We start from the raw sequence: 21,651 nt of genomic DNA on the forward strand, positions 1-21,651 counted from the left end.
CTACTGGCCATTAGTTTATATTAGGACATTCCAAAATCAATATTTGAAAAAAAAAAAAATTGAAAAAAAAAATGTTTTGAGAATATCAGTTTATAGATTGATGTCCTGATTTCTAGTCTAAATCTCTGTAGAATAATAAAATATACAATTGGGTTTTACTATTTTATTAATTCATTTATGTGATAATTATTGCAGAATACTGTATAGTAGGCCTACTTATATCCAATACGTAGATGTATTGTCCTCCAAAAACATGAACAATGAAGACTAATAAAAACAAATAGGTAATCAATTCCAAAAAAAAAAATGTTTTCACGGTTAAATTTAACCAATTAATTTTTACTTTAAATTACAGTTTTTTTCAGGTAAATAATTTTGTTACGATCCAATTTTTTTTTCAGGGGACAAAACCTGATTTTGTTTCCTCATCAGAAAACGATGTAAGCAAGAGAGGGCGATATTCAGATGACAAAATTGTTATTATGGGATATTCTAGCAATTTCATGTACGCCATTTTGAAATATGGACGTTAATGTTTCCCGCCTTACCTCTGTAAATTAATTGAAACTAGCAACTTTTAAGTAACTTTTAGGACGGTCTCGTGAGCATAAATACAAGAAGGGTATTTTAAGATTTGGGAGAGATTAACTTTATTATGTAATAGCAGTCGAGTAATTGGTAATCGACATTTAAAAGCTGAACTATCAACCTCGTTTGAGGGGTGTGATTTGAATAACGTTGGTAGACCCACACGGAAAACGCAAACATTCTAACTGTTGTTTTTGTACATCTGGAAACACAATCTAAACTCGATTTTACCCATTGTAAGTGATGATTGTTAATATGTGTTGTATGTGTTATCCTGTCCAAATAAATGGTGTAGGCATGGGTATAATAATAAGCTAGAGAGAGAGTAGGTACATAATAGGTAGACTAGCAAGAAGGGCTATAATTATTTTTCCGAGAATGTCAATTTATTATAGGCTAGGCCTAGCCTAAAGGGAAAGAGGAGAGCGCGTGCCGTGTGTAGCCTTTTAGAGGAGGCAGCGCATATAATATAAGCCTAGCTAGTAAGTAGGATCTATGCATACCTCCTAGGCCTAGCTAGTAGCAGGGTTACCTGCTTGGTTGGTTAGCCTGCTGCAGCAGTACAGTAGTGTGGAAGGCAAGTAGCCTAGCTAGCTAGGCCGGGCCTAGCTAGATACTCTAGGCTAGCCTGGTTAGGTATAGGTAGGCTGTATGTGTAGTGAGTAATTAGATTAGTAGTATAAGTAGGCCTAGGTAGTAGTAGGAAAGGGACTACAGTAGAAGAAACAAATAGAAGGTTTACATTTACAACAATCAATTGTACTATTAGTTTGGGTAATGTCTGTATCATTTGCATTTCAGAATGGATAAACTTTTAAAATTTTGGTTGTGATAATGATAAACAACTTTTATTTTGTATGGACCGCTGCTACTAGTTAAAGAATGTATTTACCTGTACTAATAATACTTCAACATGTCAAATATAAGAAGATGAACGATTTTATTTGTCACTGGTTACTTTGTATGTGCTGTGCCTTCCTACTGTAGGCTATGTTAGCTGCTGTAGGTAGGCCAGAATTTGCCTAGGACTAAGTAGGAAAACCACTATTTCTATTATCTTGCTTTTTATTTTGTGAATTACCTTTTGAATATGGTGAATGATGGTGAACTTCAATGTTTATATGCTCGACTTTATGATCCTTTCCTTCTAACCTATAGTAACAAGCTCTAAACTACAGTATGTGATGGTACGGGTATATAATGCTAATAGTATATAATGCTAATAGTATATAATGTTAATAGTATGACATTCTGAATACATTACATGTACACAATTGAATGGTTATTGTTGCACCAAATATAGATTACTGTAACAGATGTACTGTACATACATACTTTAGTATGGTAAGGTACAGTTTGTTCCTAAGTAGTACTGTATGAATTACATGGTCATGAAAAGGAAGGGGATGCAGTGTGCATCAGGAGTTTGTCTCACAACCAATAAGGAATCAACAATTGTTGCATGATCCGCTGGACTGAAAAATAGCTGTATCTCATTAGAATAGATAGAATTACCATGAGGGTACTACTATACAGGACATGAAAGATATGAGTTACTGACATAGTGTTTAATGTAACTTTATGCTAACAACAAACTTTCACAGCAGAATGTACAGTATTAGTTCCCTGTACAGTAATTGATGTAACCTTTGAACTCCTCACTTAGTAAAGTAATATTATCCTGATCATATAGAAGTTTATTGTGTATCTTAAACTGATTAATCGGTGTAAATTTTATTTTTATTAATACCTTATCTTTATAATGATATTTACTTACCTAATATTTGGCAACTTGTACTATTGTTGTACTGTTATGCACTGTTACTGGCAGCATTTAGTAGTTCATACAGTAGTTCATAGATCAGGCCTGACAATCCATTTTTTAAATGTACATTTGCTGTTCTCTAGTCTTAGTTATAACTAAATTAATAGTGATCTAATAAAACTGTTAAGATGCATTTTATTTAAAAAAAAAATTATATTATTTTCTGTTGCTTTATACTTTTTATAAACGTACAGTATATTTCCAAACATATTGATATAGATCACAAGCATTAGTCATTGAAACTGTACTAGAGGAAAGAATATTGGATTTCAAATATGAAGGGGAAATCCCTTTACAGTAGACGATATTTATGTACATACAGTAACCATCCTCGGCCAACTCAACATCTTTAAAATGATTCAGACGTTGAGCATACAGTAGTTACACAAATCTCTACTGTAGATGATATTTAGCAAATAATTCCATTGGGTACTGTAAATGTGTTTTAATGATTAAGAATGTTTTCTTCACAGCATGTTGTGATTGCAAAGGACATGTTTTGGAAATTTGAAGTACACAGTACATCCCATGTGGATACGCTATTGGAGAAAGAGGTTAGTGGAATAAATTTAAAGCTTTTACTGGTGGTGGCATCGTGCTACAGTCATTTTAATATTGAAAACCGAAAGATAATTGTTTGTGTCATGCAGAACATGTTTGTAAAGTCAAAATAGTGTAAATAAAATACTACAAATAGCAATGGTTACTTTACAGTTAATGCAAGTATGCATACTGTACAGTGGGTATACTGACATTGTGTTATATAGTAAGCACAGTACCCCCTACATGGAGAGTGTTTAATTCATTAATAATGTATACAATACTGTACATAGTATAGTAGACAAACCCATAGTATAGTAGACAAACCCATAGTATAGTAGACAAACCCATAGTATAGTAGACAAACCCATAGTATAGTAGACAAACCCATAGTATAGTAGACAAACCCATAGTATAGTAGACAAACCCATAGTATAGTAGACAAACCCATAGTATAGTAGACAAACCCATAGTATAGTAGACAAACCCATAGTATAGTAGACAAACCCATAGTATAGTAGACAAACCCATAGTATAGTAGACAAACCCATAGTATAGTAGACCAACCCATAGTATAGTAGACAAACCCATAATTAGCAATCATCAAAACTTGACCTCAAGATTTAGGGCCTACAGTAATAAATATATACTAGTAATGCTACATTTTCATTTTTCTTGGGCATAAATTATTATTTATAATCATGATTCCTTGACTGCTTTAATACTAACTGTACTGCAAATAACTTGACTTCCTATTCATGGATGAGTCACTATTATAAAACCCCTATGCAGGCTTTGCTGTTGACGTACATGTATTGTACAATGAATTTATGTTATTGATTAATACTCAGGAAGACTTTGTCATAAAAGAAATTTAATGTACTGTATAAAATGGGAAAAAATGATTGCATAATAAAAATATTAATGTAATATTTGTAGTGTTATTTCACAATAATATGGTAATGATTATTAGCATTACTGTATACTGTACTGTACAGTAGTAAGTTTGTATTCTGAACAGCCTATTTAAAATGTAATTATTATATTTAATGATATTTGCTGTGAATGATGTATTCCTTTTGACTTAAGTCCATTTTGTGTTTTGTTGACTAGGACTCAATTGGTGTGTTCCATTTTGGCCATGTTTTAAACTAAATGAATCATATATTATTTCCTATGTAGCATGTGACCTTAGCTGAACTACTAGATGAAGATGATGTTTTGCAAGAATGTAAAGCACAGAATAGGAAGCTCATTGAATTGTAAGTGACCAGGATAGACATTATTCTATCCCCAAGAATAATTTCCATAAATAGAATTTATACTTTTTCAACATGTTATTGTTACAGTAGAGTGATAATAAAAAATTGATTCTCCATATGCAACACGATTTGAAACTACACCAAATGAACTGTTCAATGTATTAAGGTTTTATGCAAATTACTATACCATCATGAGTTATTTCATTTATTTATTTGACATCATGTCCTGTGACCCCAAAAGCAACAGAGGCACCATAACATGATATGTATGGGGGGCCCCAGAAATTATGTTTTCCATTAAGATTCATGGTAGGATATGGTTACAGTACCCGTGGCCGTGGTTAATCTATAAGTCATTATAATGAACTGCAACAATTTGTTTAGTAAATTGCCTATTCTCCATGCATAGTACCACATGCTAGACAGACAAACTAAATTTTTTGTATACAGTGTGTACCCTATTAGTATTTGTGTGGTAAATCTGGTTAATGTGTATTATTGTCACTTTAAGCAAATATTAAATAAAATTTAAATCTTTTAGTCTTACAAGAACAGATATTATGCAGGAGATGTTAACTATGGTTACAGAAGAACCAGAAGAAGATGTTGAAGAAAAGCTACGCTACAAACATCCAAATATGGCATGTGAGCTTTTATCATCTGATGTGTATCAAATAGTAGATAAATTGGCAGATACAGAGGTGAGATTTTCCCAAACCATAACATTCATATTTTCTATCTTTGTTTTGTTTGTTATACAACATTCATCCCGAAATTAGCAAATTTGGTTTAGGCCCACCAAACCATGCAGCGGAGTCCAGCAGGGTAACTCATGACTCTTCCAAATGTGACTCTGTTCTCCAACCTTATCCTAGAAGTTCCACCACCAGAACAATGGTCTAGGAAAGCCTTGAACCAGTTTCGATTTAATATCTTTATTTTGTGTTGCCCTGCCTTAACCCACTTGGCCATTGGACTCAATCATTGTTCAATCTTGGTCATTGTTGATATTGAAATTGCAACAATCTGCCAACCACACTAATGGGTTTATTGTCTTCATTCTACTAGATAAGAGTGGATGTCCTAAGTGTTGAGTGTGTAATATGACATTTTATTTACAATTCATTTTCATCCATTGTTATCTGTCATTAACTCCTTGTAATATTAACTAAGCAACTCTTTGATCTGTCAATATGATAATTGCTATTTCATGTTGCGTACTATTATTGACCCAGAAACTTATTAAACCTAGATTTCCTAATTACCTGAAAGATCCCATTTGTGTATGTATAATATGCATTGATCTTTCATCAAGGCAAACAACCTCTAGTGCACAATTAGACTTCAAGCCATTCTTATTCAAAACATGTATTTGGAACATAAAGAATCGATTATCAAATACAGAAATACGCAATTACTGTATGTTCTGTATAACTGATATAAATATATATATATTATTCTTTTGTAAAATAAAAATGATTTAAAGTGTGCGTATAAAATTATTTTATTTCTATCACATGTTTTTTAGTCAATGAAACAAATTCATCCAAATGTTCTAGTTTGCAACAAAAAAATGTAGGTTATCCACAGTACAGTAGTATAATGCGATTTATTGAATAACACTTGAGTAACAGTATTTCATACTTGCAATAAGTACATGTTGTCTTAATGCTAAGTTGGTAAAGGTACGCATGTATTTGCAGTAGGTGCTATAGCAAGTTTTACTCAATATTCAATTTGGAAACCATTGATGCTTGATTGTAATATAGACGATTGGTGCATTGACTTGTTAGAGAGGAAGTGGGTAGTTTACTAGTAAGAGCTATGAGTCATCTGGCTGGTAACTACCCTAAGTAATCCACTACAACTTGTTAAAGCTTGCATTGCAAACAGTTAGTTTGAACTATTCTGGTTCTCTACTGACATTTAAAATTGTGAAATGTGTTCATTTTGATAATTATAATGCAATTTTAAGAGGATTCTAAATGTGTAATAACTGTTAAAAGGATCCACAGTACACTATACAATGAATACTGTATAACATAAACATGACTATTTTAAACCCAACACCAACTGACATATCAGGTGCTGTATATGGAGCTGGGGTCCCTTTAGGCATTTGAAATCAGCAATGCTGACTCTTTCTTATGGCAGCCCCTGCATCTAGTATCTGCCTCAGATGTATTGGCCCATGCCTTTCTTCTGGTCAAGGTGGGCACTGGACGAGAGAAGCCCTTGATCAATGTTGGGACCAATCAAGGTGCTTTAAACAGTCCTGGCTTTGTTTGTATCAAACCTGTTAGTGGCGGTAATTATCGCTGTTGGTTTCGATTGAATAAAATGAAAAAATTGAGGCCTGGGATAAAATTGTATTGACATATGTGCAGTTTCTTCATCCATTTCACACGTAATGTACTGTATGTGTCGTAAATGATATAGTGTTGTTCACTTAACAAATATGCTTATGAAAATGCATTTCAATTATTCAACTTCTTAGCTAAGCATAACAAGTTTTATACAGCATGTACTGGACATTCATTGCACTTGACTTATTTGATTATAACAAATTACTTAATTTTATATTTATAATTTTATATTTTTCAGTCTCTGTCAAATCAACTGTGGAGTTTCCTTGACAAAGAATCACCCTTGAATCCACTTTTAGCAAGTTTCTTTAGCAAAGTTATCTCAATCCTAATTACAAGGCGGCCCGAGACGGTTGTGGAAAAAATTAAAAACAAGGAAAACTGTATTGGCGTTTTTCTGAAGCATTTTGGTACGTCTGCAATTATGGACCTTCTACTAAGGCTTGTCACTTGCATAGAAGTTCCAGAACTTAGGAATGACTTTTTAGAAGTAAGTGAACTACTCTATTATCAATATTGTTTTACCATTTTTGGCACCCACTCTAGGAGTGCATTCAGGCTTATTTACCTGTGTAAATTGGTGACTTAATTTATCCATGAGGCCACCATAAAGCCATTGTTAAATGCATAAAGATACCAAAAATAAAACAATAATATTTAATTACCAGACATTTCTACAGTCTTCTTGATATATCTGTAATACAAAAATGATTAATTATTTCCTGAGCATTTTTTCCTTGTTTCACTTACCATGGGCTAAAAATAAACTGTTTTATGAATATTGTAAATCTTAAAATCCTTTTGTATGGCATTGTTGGATTCTACCGGACTTAAAATAATCTTTGGTTTTATGGAATATGCCGTATTCAGAGCGAAAACATTGTTATTTTTTGTAATTTAGTTTCATCACTAATAATATGTAAACAAAAATAAATTATCTGAATGTTACCATGAATGTTAAATAGAGGTTTCAAATTGCAAGTGTTCTCAATGTACTTAGTATAAAGTACAAAATTATGTCAGAGTAGGTCAAACAACTGATTGATTACTCAAATCTCTTATGCAAAGCTACTCCACAGTAGTTAAATACAATTATCATTATACATATTTTTAAAATGTTGGCTTTGCCTTTTGTTGTACTGTGTTTTAAAAATGTTATGCTTTTCATTTAGTGGTTAACGAATCAGAAACTTATACAACGTCTGGTAGATCAAGTGGATCCAGAAGAAGATGATAATAAACACAGCAACGCATCACAAGCTATTGTCGATATCATTCGCCTTACAAGAGAACACATGTCCCAATTACAGGAAAGCGCTGAGGTGGATCCTTTATTGAGTACAATAGAAAAGTAAGATTTTATAGGATATTTTAAAACTTCTAGAGAGTCAACTAAGCGAAAATGAAGTTAACTGGGCAGGGACTCCACCTTAAAATGGCCATTTTATTTAATAAAATTAATCTATAATAATGTGAAGAACCACAAAAAATAAAAATAATTTTTTTATATTATATATACATTATATTGTAATTAATAACATGAATAATGTCTTGGTAAAAATCTTAAAGTATGTGTTTCTACAGCTATGTAGTTGTGTCCTGCGATGTGAAAACCCTATTCTCTCAGAGCCATCTTCTAACATTTTCAATGTTTGCGTTTTCAGGGAAGAAACTGTAGCAGAACTTCTTGAACATATGTTTCATGAAAAGAAGTCAGAATCTGCTTTAACTAATGGTGTTACAATTTTATTGGCACTCTTGGAATTCAGAAAGTCAGGGTGAGTTATGAAATTCTGGAAGCTGAAATTACTCTTTACCTAAATGTGACTTTTCATTGAATCATTGAAAATAAATCTGAAATTCATCAATTTACAAATGACTAATTACAGTACATTTTGTAATATTGGGACTTGCTGTGATCTCGTTATTATATAATTAATAATTATATAATTAATCTAATTTTAATTTACTTAAAATTATATACATTTTAGTTAATGTAAATAATTTTCTTGAATAGTTTATAAAAAGTCCATATTTGTATTATTTTGCCCATTTTAAAATGATTACTAACAGTAGTAGGCCTTCTTATGTGGACTTTTACAGCCCGGATGGGCAAGAGCAAATGACGCAACTAGATGCGGAGCGACTGGCCAAAGGTATTAGCGGTGTCTTGAAGGGATTATTACCAAAGCTCTGCCAAATCCATGATATTTTAGTAGATCCACCAAAGGTAGGTGATAATCTTATTAATCCTCCTTAAAGGCCCTTTCGTGTCTGTTTAGTTTTCAGTTATATTTACAATTTGTATTTTTTTTTTACGAATCTACTTTGCATATTGGCTATGCCAACATCACACATTAGTCAGCCACTGATCATTTGTATCTTTTACTTATTGACTACAAGCAGGTGCAGTGGAGGTTATACACTGGTCAATTATAATATTCAATATCAATAAAGTTATGCATTAATTAATGAAGTAGCTATTTATTTAATGAGAGCAATTTCCATCTAAACTATCTTTTTAGATACTAGGTGTGAATGGCCACTAGTTAATGGATATTAAAATAATGGAAAATTATTTATATTACCAATTTATGTGGAAAAACTTGCAACTCTCAAGGTGTACTATGTAATGAAGAATAAATACTGTTTTTAAATCAATAGATCACTGTTTATAAAGCAATGTATTAACATTAATTGCAATAAATTAGGCTGATATTGTGCATCCTAAAGTAGAATTTAGTACTAAGGATCAATTTAAAAAGTTAAACAGCTATCCTCAAGCTGCAACATTATTTATAGTTTTATATTTGTGTTTGAAAATGCAGAATTCCAAACTAGCACGGTGTAAATAAACATTATCTGGACAAATCATTAATATTTGATCATGTTTACCTTGTATTTTTACATTTGATAGCGCAATTAATTGTGGGAAAAAAGATTTTGGCCAATTGGAAATTTATGATTCTTCAAAATAAACACTAAAAATATTATCATTATTTAGTAAATTGTGAAAAACAATAGATTTATGATACATAATTGTAGATTCAAGATTTAGTTTAATTTGCCTTTATTGCAGCATCCACCAATGCCTACAACTACGGGCCAGTTAGATCCACCATTTGGAAATTCAAGGCTACAAGTCTCAAAGCTTATAGCATCGTTACTGGTAACCAACTCACCATTAATAAACAGTGAACTTAGCAGGTTGGGAACAATGAAAGTTTTATTGGTAAGTTTTAATATAAATATAGTTTCGAAATTAAAGAAACAAACATCGGCTTCCCAGAATATGTACATTGTACAGTTTCTGGATGGCCTGCTTGTCTTTTTCTAGGTGGGCTGGTCTGGATGTCCAGTTTCTGGATAGGCTGGCCTGTATGTCTTGTTCTAGGTGTTTAAGTCTGGATGGCCTGGTCTCTTGGCTGGTCTGGATGTCTTTTTCTAGGTGGGCTGGTCTAAATGTCTTTTTATAGATGGGCTGGTCTGGATGTCCAGTTTCTGGATGGCCTGGTCTCTTGGCTAGTCTGGATGTCTTTTTCTAGGTGGGCTGGTCTGAATGTATTTTTATAGATGGGCTGGTCTGGATGTCCAGTTTCTAGGTGGTCTGGATGTCCAGGTTCTAGGTGGACTGGCCTACAAGTCCACTTTCTGAATGTCTGGTTTTGAAGGAGTTGACAGCTATCATTAATTATTTTCTTTTTCTTTGTAGGACCTATTCTTTCAGTATTTGTGGAATAACTTTTTACATTTAGAAGTTGAAAAGTGTATAACAACAATACTCAGCAATAACCCTGTTGAAACAGATGGAGAAAAACCTCAACATCCTCTATTAGTTCAGGTATGTGAAATGTTCCATCATTTGCTTAAATCAATCATTTACTGCCTATTGCTACTAGCATTTTGTCTTAAATTATAATATCCCTATTTTAAGTAATGTGTGCAGAAATCATGTTATAGAAATTCCCCATTGAGAAAAAAAATATTTAACATATATAAAATACAGGAAAATACATATTCCATTCCACTACTTTCACAGGGATCACCTCAGATGTCGCATTGTCACATTTAAGAAAAGGTGACATAATATATTTGTGGTCTTGTATTTGTTTGTAACAAGCTTAAGTATTCACATTTTAAGTGCATAGTGTTGCTAAGTTACTCATTTTATCATGACCATGATTTGTCTTGACAGTTATTCACAGATTGTAGGCTAGTTCAACGAATACTAGACGCGTGGGAAGAGAATACACAAATACAATCACAACCTGGGGGTAACAGGCGGGGGTATATGGGTCATCTGACTAGAATTGTTAATGCACTTGTTGAAAACAAGGAAAAGGGAAACAATAGTGAACAAATTCAACAGCTTATACAAGGTTAGTAGTATTTTCATGGTTTCAATCAGTTTCTTCTACCCAGCCTATTTGTTAATGTCTCTTAAAAATACGTTTTGCAATTTGTATTAAAAGTGCTTCTTATTCAAAACCAAATTAGCTTAGACTAAGTAAACAATTGTTTCAAAAATGATATATAAATAATACGAATAACTCAACATAGTGCTTAATAAGTGCTTATTTAAAATTATATTAAGTATACTACTGTCAAATCTTCAAGCCCAACACCCACCCACCCCCAGTTCTGCAGTAATTGACTACATATGATTATATGCTTTTTCCCCTTTAGAGCAAGTACCTGAAGAATACAGAGAAAAGTGGGATAATTTTATAGCTAATCAACTAGCAGATACAAATAAACGAAATACTGTCGATTTGGTAAGTTTGGATCTATGCAAGTCCCCGTTATCAGTGACTATAATTAATGAAGGAATTGTTTTTAAACATGTCCTACAGTCAGTTACAGTACCGGACAGAATTATTGCAGATTTTGAACGCATTCAACGCATTGTTAAAGTGTTGACAACGCGTTGAAACTGCGTTGTCCGTTGGCGTTGAAAGTGTTGAGTTCGTTGAACTGTTTATTCAACCAACACAATGTGTTGCGTTGAGTTTGCGTTGAAATAACGAACAATCGGATTCGTATGGTATTTACAGATTGCCAGTGTGTATTAGTAGTAGTAGTAATAGTATAAAATACAGTATTACAAATATTTAAGAAAACAAACAAAATGTGTATTTTTCCGCGGAAACCTAGCTTAATATATTACACTAGGCTAGGCCTACTACTAACGAGTAGGCCCCGTGTGTATATGAGCCGCGTCTGCCATCGCAGTTAAAAGTAGTGGTCATGTCCTTAATTACTGTGTGCCTATATTAACTGGAGTATTAAATACCAAAGTTAAGGCGGCGGTGAATCTTGGAGGCTAGGTCACATCGTAATTAATTATTTCCAAACTAAAAACTTCGCAGTACTGTACTACATTTTTCTCGATAAAAACAACGTAGCCTACACCCGCCGCCATGGAAGGCAACAATACATCACCAACATAACGATCCAGCATGGTCGTCGTCTTTTTCACGCATGCTTTTCGTGACGTGAGGGACGAACTGATCGAAAGGTGAAGAGTTCATTCATTATGAAATAACGCGTAATTAAAAGGGAAAAAAATCGTTTAGTTTTATTATTATCCATAAATATATCATTATCATGTATTATATTATAAATTAATTATTGTGATGCCTAACGTAACCCATGCAGAGAAAAGCGTTAAATATAATAACCAAGAAATAGGAATGACCAATTTGATGACAATAGGCAATTTTAGGCGTTTTCTTTAAAATCAAAACCTGTGCCATACCATATTATTCACGCCAAGGTGTAACCCACAAATATTTGAATAACCAAACAATTCAGAATAAAGAACCACTTTATTCTGATGCAAGACAATATATTATTACAGGCGAGGTTTAGGCGTTTTCTCTTTAACATACTATTGTTTTGTTTCTTAATATAATTATATTGGCCTCCTCCTGAAACTGTATGAATGGGATGGGAGTTGCGAGAATATGCGAGCGAACAGCCAACATTTTAATCAGTTTACAGTGTGATGCTTTTCAAAACGCGCAACGTTTTCAACGCGTTCAACGCTATGGGATTCAATTGTTTAACGTCGTCAATGAACGGTCAACGGGTTCAACACATTCAACACGCTCTATTGTTAACGTATTCAAAACGCTTTTTGTACTTAAAAATGTAATGTTGTTCGATTTATAAAGATTTAAATTGGTTCATGGGTGTCGGACACGTCAAATTTTTTAGTTCTTTCAAATTACATTACAACAAACAATGGGACAATTATAAAATAAAAACCAAAATAGAGAAACAATATTTTAACTTTATCTCTTGAATCTCGAACAGCTAAAAAATGTAGGCCTAAATAAAATTAATTACTTCGTCGTCATTAACGATCGTTAAATACGTCATAACACACGTGGTGTTTTTCTTGAGGAAACCAGGGTGGCGGCCTCGTGTGTTGATGTCAGTAATTTCCACGTTGTTTGATTTTACGACGTGAGATTGTGTTTTCCCCCGGAAGGCCTACAGTACAGTGTTAACTGTTAGACTTGGCATCGACCTTATTATTCTATGTTTTCCTTCACTAAACACTGGGAAATATCACTGTGTGTTTTATTTGGTGACTGTCCGTTCAATACTTAAAAATATATCTAAGCTTCATATATATTCTTTATTTATATTAAAATATCTGGTAGTGACTGCCGATAGGTATTTTGCCTGTTGTTGTTACTGATCGTTCAGGCGTGCAATCGGCCAGTCTAGAGTGCTGCAGCAGCTAGCGTTGAAATAACTAATTGTTTACTTGACATGCTGATAACGACTTTCGTTGAATAAACAACTAAACGTTGAAAGCCGTTCAACGCAACGCAAACACAACGCAACGACAACGTGTTGAATGCGTTGGGATTTTTGCAATAATTCTGTCCTGTACTGTAAGAAAACGCACAACAGGATATGCTGTATCAAACCACAACATAGTATAGGACATTAATGATATCAGTAACAAATGTTGTAATTATACCATTGACAGGTTGGAAGCCATCCATTGCATTCATCAAGTGAAGATGATGACTCAGATTTTAAAGATATTCATTTTGGTCAAGAGACTACAATGCAACAGGTAGGTAGAAATAAATGTACTATAAAAATGTACTGTATTTATTATGTTATCCAAAGACAGTTGAATATTTTCATGCATATACAAAATCAGCATCGTCCGCAAAACAAATGACTTGAACAAAAAATTTATTAATAAAATATAATATAATATTAAAACACCCAAATTGTATAAAACTATAACAATAATTAATAGTAGAAAAAAGGTACTATTTAAATAGTGCGTACTATTGCACACAGTGTGACCCACAATCATCCAATCAAATGACAGGAATTTATTTAGGTGTTATATAATATGAACTAATCATCGCTTTGAATAGTCATGCAATCAAATTGAACTGTCTAGTCTTACAAATAAAAATAAATACACAGTAAATAATATTTTATTTACACTGTATGAAGCAGTATAAACAGAAATTGTAAACCAAACAAATGTAGAATAAATATATTTTGAAGTTATCTTTAAATTGAATGTGCATTTGCTGTTGGTTAGCAAAGCAAGAAAGTACATCAACGATCTGGCCTTGTGTCTCACTAGCCACATGATTCATTTTAATTGGCTGTAGTTATTTCAGTTTTACAAAAATATCTCTTCCTGTCAAAACGCCTCATACTAATGATTCACTTCCCTGCTTTTAAATATTTATCAAATATTGTCTGCCAATAATAAAACTTGCATTATATTGAATCAACTAATTTTTTATGTAAATGTTAATGTAATTGTTTGTAATTTTGATAAATTACCTTATCATAACTTAAAATTAATTAATTTAAACATGTTGATATTAATTTACTTAATTACATAAATAATGATTTTATTATATTAAAGTTGTCTGTCATCATAGAGCTCAATAGAGTAGATAGACTGTTATTACTTGAAAAGGTTATATGAATACTATCGCATAATGTACATGCCGAACTGCAATTTATGACCACATATAAAACAATTTAGTGCCAGTGATTACCAAAATTATTGTACATACCCTGGGCTTACAGTGTTTTAATGAAGCCCACAAATAAGACCAGTAGTGTAATGAGTAGCTCCTTATTACGTACAAAATGACTTTTGGTCTGCTACGTCAGGCCTTCTCCGATTATCAGATGCAACAAATGACGTCCCATTTTATTGACCAGTTCGGCTTCAATGATGAAGAGTTTGCAGAGCAAGATGAGAATGTCAAGTAAGTAAATTCATTAATATTTTTTCCCCATTTCTTTTTTATATTGTGGTATTTTTTGTTTTAGACTAGAATTCATGCATTAATAATTTATTTCCATTTCAAAGCACCCTACCATTTAAAATAATCAATTGCTAACAACACTTTGCAAGTTCAACATTTTCATATTTACAAATGGAATAAAACAAATCAAATATTACATCTGATATCTGTATACTTATATATAAATATATATTTATTTTCCAACTGAAAGATTAAAAAAAAATAAAGAATCAGAATGCATTTACTACAAATTACAATTATGGTGTAGCAATCTATTTCTTCTATTCCTTTAATGGGTGGGTTTTTTTGTACACTTTTTTAAAATTATATTTGGCTATAGATTGATTGTCATATTGTCTTTGCCCTCTTCTGTCTTTGTTATCTACTTATGAACTATATCTCATTAGTGTCACTTACATTATTTTATCGTGATTATCATAATTCAGTTATATATATATATATATATTGCACTGATGAAGGGCTAGTGTTACCCGAAAGCTCTGCTAACTTTTCTGGCTGTTTACTTTATCGTTTTGATTTAGCTTTTCGCTTTTTATTTTTGTATCTCCATTGAGATCCAGCCACTGATACCCACAGCATTGTCATTTTTTTCAGTAATTTGCCTTTGGATTTATATATATATATATATATATATATATATATATATATATATATATATATATAAATATGTTTGTTTTGTTTATTATTGATCACAGTACCTTATTTCTTTCATTTAAACTGTTATGCACCTGTTTTGTATTCAGTGTGTGTTTTGTATATATTGTCATTGATAACTGTATTTAGGAACCACTAACATCCACTAACTTGCTTCTTCTGACAATAATATTTTGAGTATTTGTTTAGTTTCCTTGTCTGTTACTGTATCCTTCAGATAAACATTTTTTACCTTTGTTGACTACTTGTTTGGTCTAAAAAATAACAATTTAAATATAGTTTTAATGTAACAAAGTTATACTTTAATGGTTATTTGCCATTTAATAAGACGACCTGGAAACAAGTTTGGTTATGCCAATTGATGCAGGGAAGTTGGTACGCATTCTCTACACCGTTTTGGCACCTACAAGTGGTTTGTTATTGTAGGTCTAGACGATGACCAAAGTCACATCAATCAGTGTAGTAGGTCCTGGGTTGTTAGTCATCAAATCTTCCATTATGTTTTTGAGAAACAACATCTTTTTCCATTTTATTAGAGAATCTAAATAATCATTTAATTTAATAGTGTGGGATGGTAATTGATTTACCCTATTCGTTTATTCAATAAATATTTTCCACACATATTAAAAATACATAATAATAATTTTCATGAGTTCTTAGAAATAGCATAATATATATGTTTTTGAATGTGGAGAATATTTCATTTGCCTTTCAACTTAAAAAATATTCTTACCATCCAACCCATAAGCATTCATTATTTATATACTAATATCTATCTCTTTAATACTACAGTAATCCATTTGATAGAATTGCTGAGGTGAAATTTTCGATACCAGCTAATGAAAATAATGTAAGTACTTTTCCATCACCATGTACAATGTAGAAATGTTTACAATGATGTATTACGCACATTTATGATCAATAAACTGGAAAAGATTCAGGATAGTTTTTATATAATGGAATTGTTACCGTTATGTATTAATTCCAGTAAAAATTACTAATTCATAGTCATAGTCATATATACTTTATTGTCCATTTAAAAAAACAAAAATGTGATTTGAAAACTGGCAAAATACAAAAATATAAATGTTCTATATAATAACAGTATGTTGTAAACCTGATTAATTTGTATTACAGCCCAACTCTGCTTTGTTTGATGCATGTTGTAATGAAAAGATCCAAGAATTTAACGACAGTAGCGATGAAGAAGACGATATGTTTGAAGTTAGGGAGATGAGGTATCCTGCTAATGTGGATTCCAGAGAGAGGTAATAGCGCTTGATTGAACTCTAGCTTTGGGAACTGTATCTAGCATTGTCATTGAGCCCTGTGGACTAAAGCCTTGTCTACACTATAAAACTTTATGACAAAAAAATGTGATGTGCCCATATATGATGTCATATTACTACCAAACTTGTCAAACTAGTTTGATAGTGTAGACAGAGCTTAATAAAAAATAATCTTTTCTAGCATCAAAATACTTAGATAATTTATGTTATTGATATTAGTGACGCGGCTTTAAGAAACATAGGCAATGACAGTGACAACAGTACAGATAGTGAAGATGAGACAAAAGAGGAAGGCTTTGATGCCCCAAAAACGATACGGCAAAGTGAGGAGCACCGGATGGACATCGAGTCAACGGCTGGTTGGACTGCAAATTTCAACTCGGCTGAATCTGCGGTCGCAATGGATACAACACCTGTAGGCTGGAACGACCCAACATCAACCACAGAAGATACCGGTTGGGCTAACTTTGCAGATTTTGATAGAGGATTTAGATCTGATAGGTTTGTGTTATTTACGTATTCTCATTGTTCAATGAACTCTGTTGCCCGTGCCGTTGTATAAAAACCACTCCTGGTTAGCTGAATTGCCCAGTGAAACATGAGATAAATGCTTGATCAAAATATAAATATTTCTTGCAAATGTAAATAATCGTTGCTTTGTGTTGCACATTTGTACTGGTACATTATACTGAGTATTTCTAAAAAAGCTATTGGAAAAGTCCATAGTTAATTATTATTTCAATTGTTTATAGTGTTGGCCAATCAGCACCAAGGAGCAGTTCCCCTGTTGCCATGGATAGTGAATCAGCAGACGACGCCACACCAGAAGCAGACAGACAAGCTGGAGTGCCTTACAGTAAATTGAGTTTTATTACAATTTTAACTATTATAATAATTATAACTGTTAAATTACTATATTGTTTGTCAACATTCCCTTGCTGAGAATGCATGTTATCCTCAAGTAATCCTGGAAACTGGAAAAAAAAGAGACCTATTTTTTGTATGAACGATTTGTATTAATGTATGTATATCATATATTTCATGTGTGCTGAAGGTATTTCATAACTGCCTAAACATAAAGTATAATAATAATGTCAATTCACCAAATACTTGGACAGACAGAAAGTGTTTCCTGACAACTGAGGTTTTCCATAGGACGTTTGAACTGAAAAGGAATGTTTATGGAAGAATTTAATTCTAATTTAAATGTTTCTTTTTTAATCTGAAATAAAATGTTACCATTATTCTATTTAGTGGTCACAGAAGGAAGCCCTCCTGAGACAGAAGAACCCTCAAAAGGAACACCATCACCTTCTGCTGCTCCACAAGATGCATTGCCAGAAAGGTATTTGTTCATCAGTTGTACACCAATACAAATGTAATGGCAAACACTGCAGCATTGAATTGGAGTGATTTGATTACTGGACTGTATACAGTCACAGATTGATGTAGACACTTGATGATAAGAAGCTAGTCAATTGAATTATCATGTCGTCAGATTATTTTATTGGAAAATTCTAACTTTCATAAAGCCGATTTTCCACTGAGCGTATTTGTTTACACCAATCAAAAGCGTCGACTTACACGCATGCGTATTTACGTTTCCATCTTCCAAATCCCTCTCTACGCATGCGTGTAAGCCTACGCTTTCGAATTGGCGAGAACAAATTTGCCTAGTGGAAAATAGGCTTTAGAAAGTTTGACAAAAAATGTGTAATGTTCCCAAATAAGGTAGTAATATGATATCATCATTACCATATATGGGCACATCACATTTTTTTGTCACATAAAGTTTTATAATGTAGACAGAGCTTAATCACAGTTTTTTAATAATTTATGAATGCATTGACCATATTATGGTTAATAAAAATTTTAGAATTGTAGTTAATCATAATGATTTTGTTTGGTTTTCAGTGAAAGTGTGGAACCTATGCAGGTAAATGAGGAAGTGACAGGAGCTGCTGAAGGGCAAGAAATGCAGGAAATGAAGCTAGTAGACGATTTAAAAAATAGTAAACCAGAAGATGACCAAGAGGTATCATCACCTGAACCTAGAGACAATATTGCATCCCCCTCTGCTAAAGTAGTTGGAAAAGTAGTAAGCAATGTACAATGTGCAGCTGTTGAGGCAGATACAAAGCCTGATAATGAAATGGACACGGAGGAAGAAATTGAAAGTGGTAAAACCCCACCAATTGCTAACGCAGAACTGAATGACCAACAAAACGACAAGTTATCGTCGTCACCCGAGGCTGTAACTGAAAATTTAGAAAATTTACAAGATGAAATCAGAACTGAATCTGATAGTAAAGATATTGAAATAGAAACTAAAGATGAGGTGTGTGTTGATGTAAATGATGAACTAAAATCACCAATTATAGAAAATGAAAAATGTAAAGAAAATTTAGACCCTGCAGAAGAAAAAGATGATGATGATCTAAATGATAATTTTGAGTAAGTTGTTTTTAATTACTAAACAAAAAAAAATGTCTTTTCAACCAAGCATTAATTTAAAAACATTTACATTATGCATTTATTCTTTATGAATATATATGAAAAAACCTTTAAAAGAAGGTGCCAATCTGAATATTCAATTGTTATTTTCATGTCATTTTATAGTAGTAGAGTGTCTTAACTGCTTGACATTGGACAGAGACATTTCACGATTGAATAATAAGATACAAGTAGAACTGCTAATGCTTGCCATATTATGATATGTGCTTTTGTTTGTTACAGCTTTCTTGCAACAAGTGGTTTAATGAAATCTCCAGAACAAGTCAAGACCAATGCAGATAGTTTAGATAACGAAAAGCTGGAGAAAGCGAGGTTAGTTTATTTACTATCATGTTAATTGCTGTATTAGTTTTTTAAGTTGGTTTTACATTTTACAATAGATTAAGAATGCAAGTAAGTGCTTGTATTTTCATCATTTTCAAAATGTCTGACCATGTTATGAATCCGTTTCCCATGAAATACAGTGACCACACACTAACCCCTAGTTTGTGTAGAATATGTTGTATGTGCTATTGAAGTGCTAAATATATTTGTATTTCTATCAATAGGGCTGAAGCTAGACAAGCTCTGGAAACATTTGCCACAGAAACGAAACAAAACGGACCGATTTGATGAAGCTTGTCTGGCCTCAAGATAAGGGAGTCATTATTATCTGTCTGTACACACATGCTGTAAATCAAGAATTATTGGAATAAATGAATTAAACAATATGTGAACTCAAGAAGGAACATGTTACACAAGTGATCAGAGATTATTCGTAACCCCACAGCCAAGCCCCATCCCTGTGATGTTCATATATAATTAAAATCTGAGGTTTTATGTGTAAACTGGAGATGTTTTAATGATTATATAATTTAAAGAAATGCAGTTTACTGGTTAGACCAAATTTATTTCTGAATAATACTGTAAATACAATTTAAAAGATATTTCTAGGTTTCGTGAGTGATCAAACTTGCTAACAAACTAGCAAGGGTTTATAGATCGCCGTTAGAAGTCTATGCAGGTGTTTGAAAGAAAGTTTTAAAACTAGTGATGTTATACAATATGGTGAACACACAACATGTACTTTGAATTGCTTTAGGAATTCTAAAGTATGTGTGCAAATATTTAAGAGCCCTTTCACTTATATTTACTGGTTAATAGTGATACCTTTTCATTATTTTTGTTATTTTTTAAAATTTTGTTTTGGCTACAGTGAAAGAATCAACACACGTAGTATGGCTAGAAACTAAGACCATCATTAGTACACCACCAGCAGGCATGTTACTAGTCATAAATGATACATGTATACTTTAAAAAACCAAGATTGATAAAATATTTTTGCTATAGATATGCAATTATACATCTCTATAAATTTCTGAAATAAATTGACGACTTAAATATTTTTGAACTTGACCCCATAAAGCAATATTTTATGCAGTAAAAATTGTTTGAAATGTAATTATGTTTAGTTGATGTGATAAGCCTAGAACCAAATAAGAATGTGACCACTACAAATGAATATGCATCTGCACTTTTTCTTGTCCTGGCTTTGTTTAGAATCGTTACAGAATCCGAGAGTATTAAACAAATCTAAAACACTGTGATTAAAGCAGTCAATGTCACATGATAAAGCTTATAGATTATTACTTTACACACCGACTTAACTAAATTCTAATACTGTATCTTAGTACTCATTTTATTCTTTAAATGTTTTTAATATTGTATTTTATTTTGTGTGATTTCATTTGTAATGCAAATTACAAGCTATGTACAGTTGTGAAGATGAATTAATATTTGAAAGAATGTATTAATTTAAGATAATATATAACAATTTATGTGTATCTATTTTAGATTATTTCATCTCCAACAGACAATAAATTTAATGCTGTATTTACAATAGGATGCTGTAAACATCAATTCTCAGTCTTCCATGTATTCTTTACCATCATGCTTCAAGTGGCTATGTTATACTGAATGATAAAGTATAACAGTGTTATTTGTACTGCATTATACAAGTTTTAATGTAAGTAGTGCAATCGGCAACAAAAATGACTATTTGTATTCTAGTTTATTCCATTTACACCAATCAAGTACATTATTGCCTTGTGGTTGTTAATATATGTACGTTTTCAATAAATAGTTTTTTTTATCAATACAGTAACTCTAAGGGTGGGGAATAGTACGTTCAGTATATGCAGTACCAACATTTACACTTCTGCTTCAACAGGTAACTGTAGGGACTTTAGTCATGTTTTATGTTGCAATAAATAAAAATTAAAGTAAAATTATTCTTATTTA

General features: G+C 32.3%; 1 protein-coding gene across 3 annotated transcripts; it reads left to right on the forward strand.

The window, feature by feature from the left end:
* The first annotated feature begins 487 nt into the window (after positions 1 to 487).
* On the forward strand, positions 488 to 20,059 carry LOC140040535 (serine/threonine-protein phosphatase 6 regulatory subunit 3-like). 3 transcript variants are annotated; one of them, XM_072086546.1, is made up of 22 exons: positions 488 to 824; positions 2,887 to 2,967; positions 4,136 to 4,215; positions 4,757 to 4,916; positions 6,820 to 7,071; positions 7,754 to 7,932; positions 8,246 to 8,359; positions 8,661 to 8,811; positions 9,661 to 9,813; positions 10,294 to 10,422; positions 10,777 to 10,960; positions 11,268 to 11,356; positions 13,588 to 13,677; positions 14,808 to 14,854; positions 16,361 to 16,418; positions 16,706 to 16,836; positions 17,077 to 17,358; positions 17,610 to 17,713; positions 18,112 to 18,202; positions 18,772 to 19,311; positions 19,594 to 19,683; positions 19,920 to 20,059. In XM_072086546.1, exons 2-22 carry the CDS (start codon positions 2,908 to 2,910, stop codon positions 19,981 to 19,983), a joined length of 3,048 nt encoding a protein of 1,015 aa, XP_071942647.1. In that variant the 5' UTR covers positions 488 to 824; positions 2,887 to 2,907; the 3' UTR covers positions 19,984 to 20,059. The 3 variants fall into 3 exon arrangements, with proteins under 3 accessions (XP_071942647.1, XP_071942644.1, XP_071942645.1); XM_072086543.1 differs by having other exon boundaries at positions 489 to 824; positions 14,757 to 14,854; XM_072086544.1 differs by having other exon boundaries at positions 489 to 824; positions 8,685 to 8,811; positions 14,757 to 14,854.
* Positions 20,060 to 21,651: the final 1,592 nt, after the last annotated feature.

The sequence above is a fragment of the Antedon mediterranea genome, chromosome 2 (assembly GCF_964355755.1).
Source record: "Antedon mediterranea chromosome 2, ecAntMedi1.1, whole genome shotgun sequence".
NCBI lineage: Eukaryota > Metazoa > Echinodermata > Crinoidea > Comatulida > Antedonidae > Antedon > Antedon mediterranea.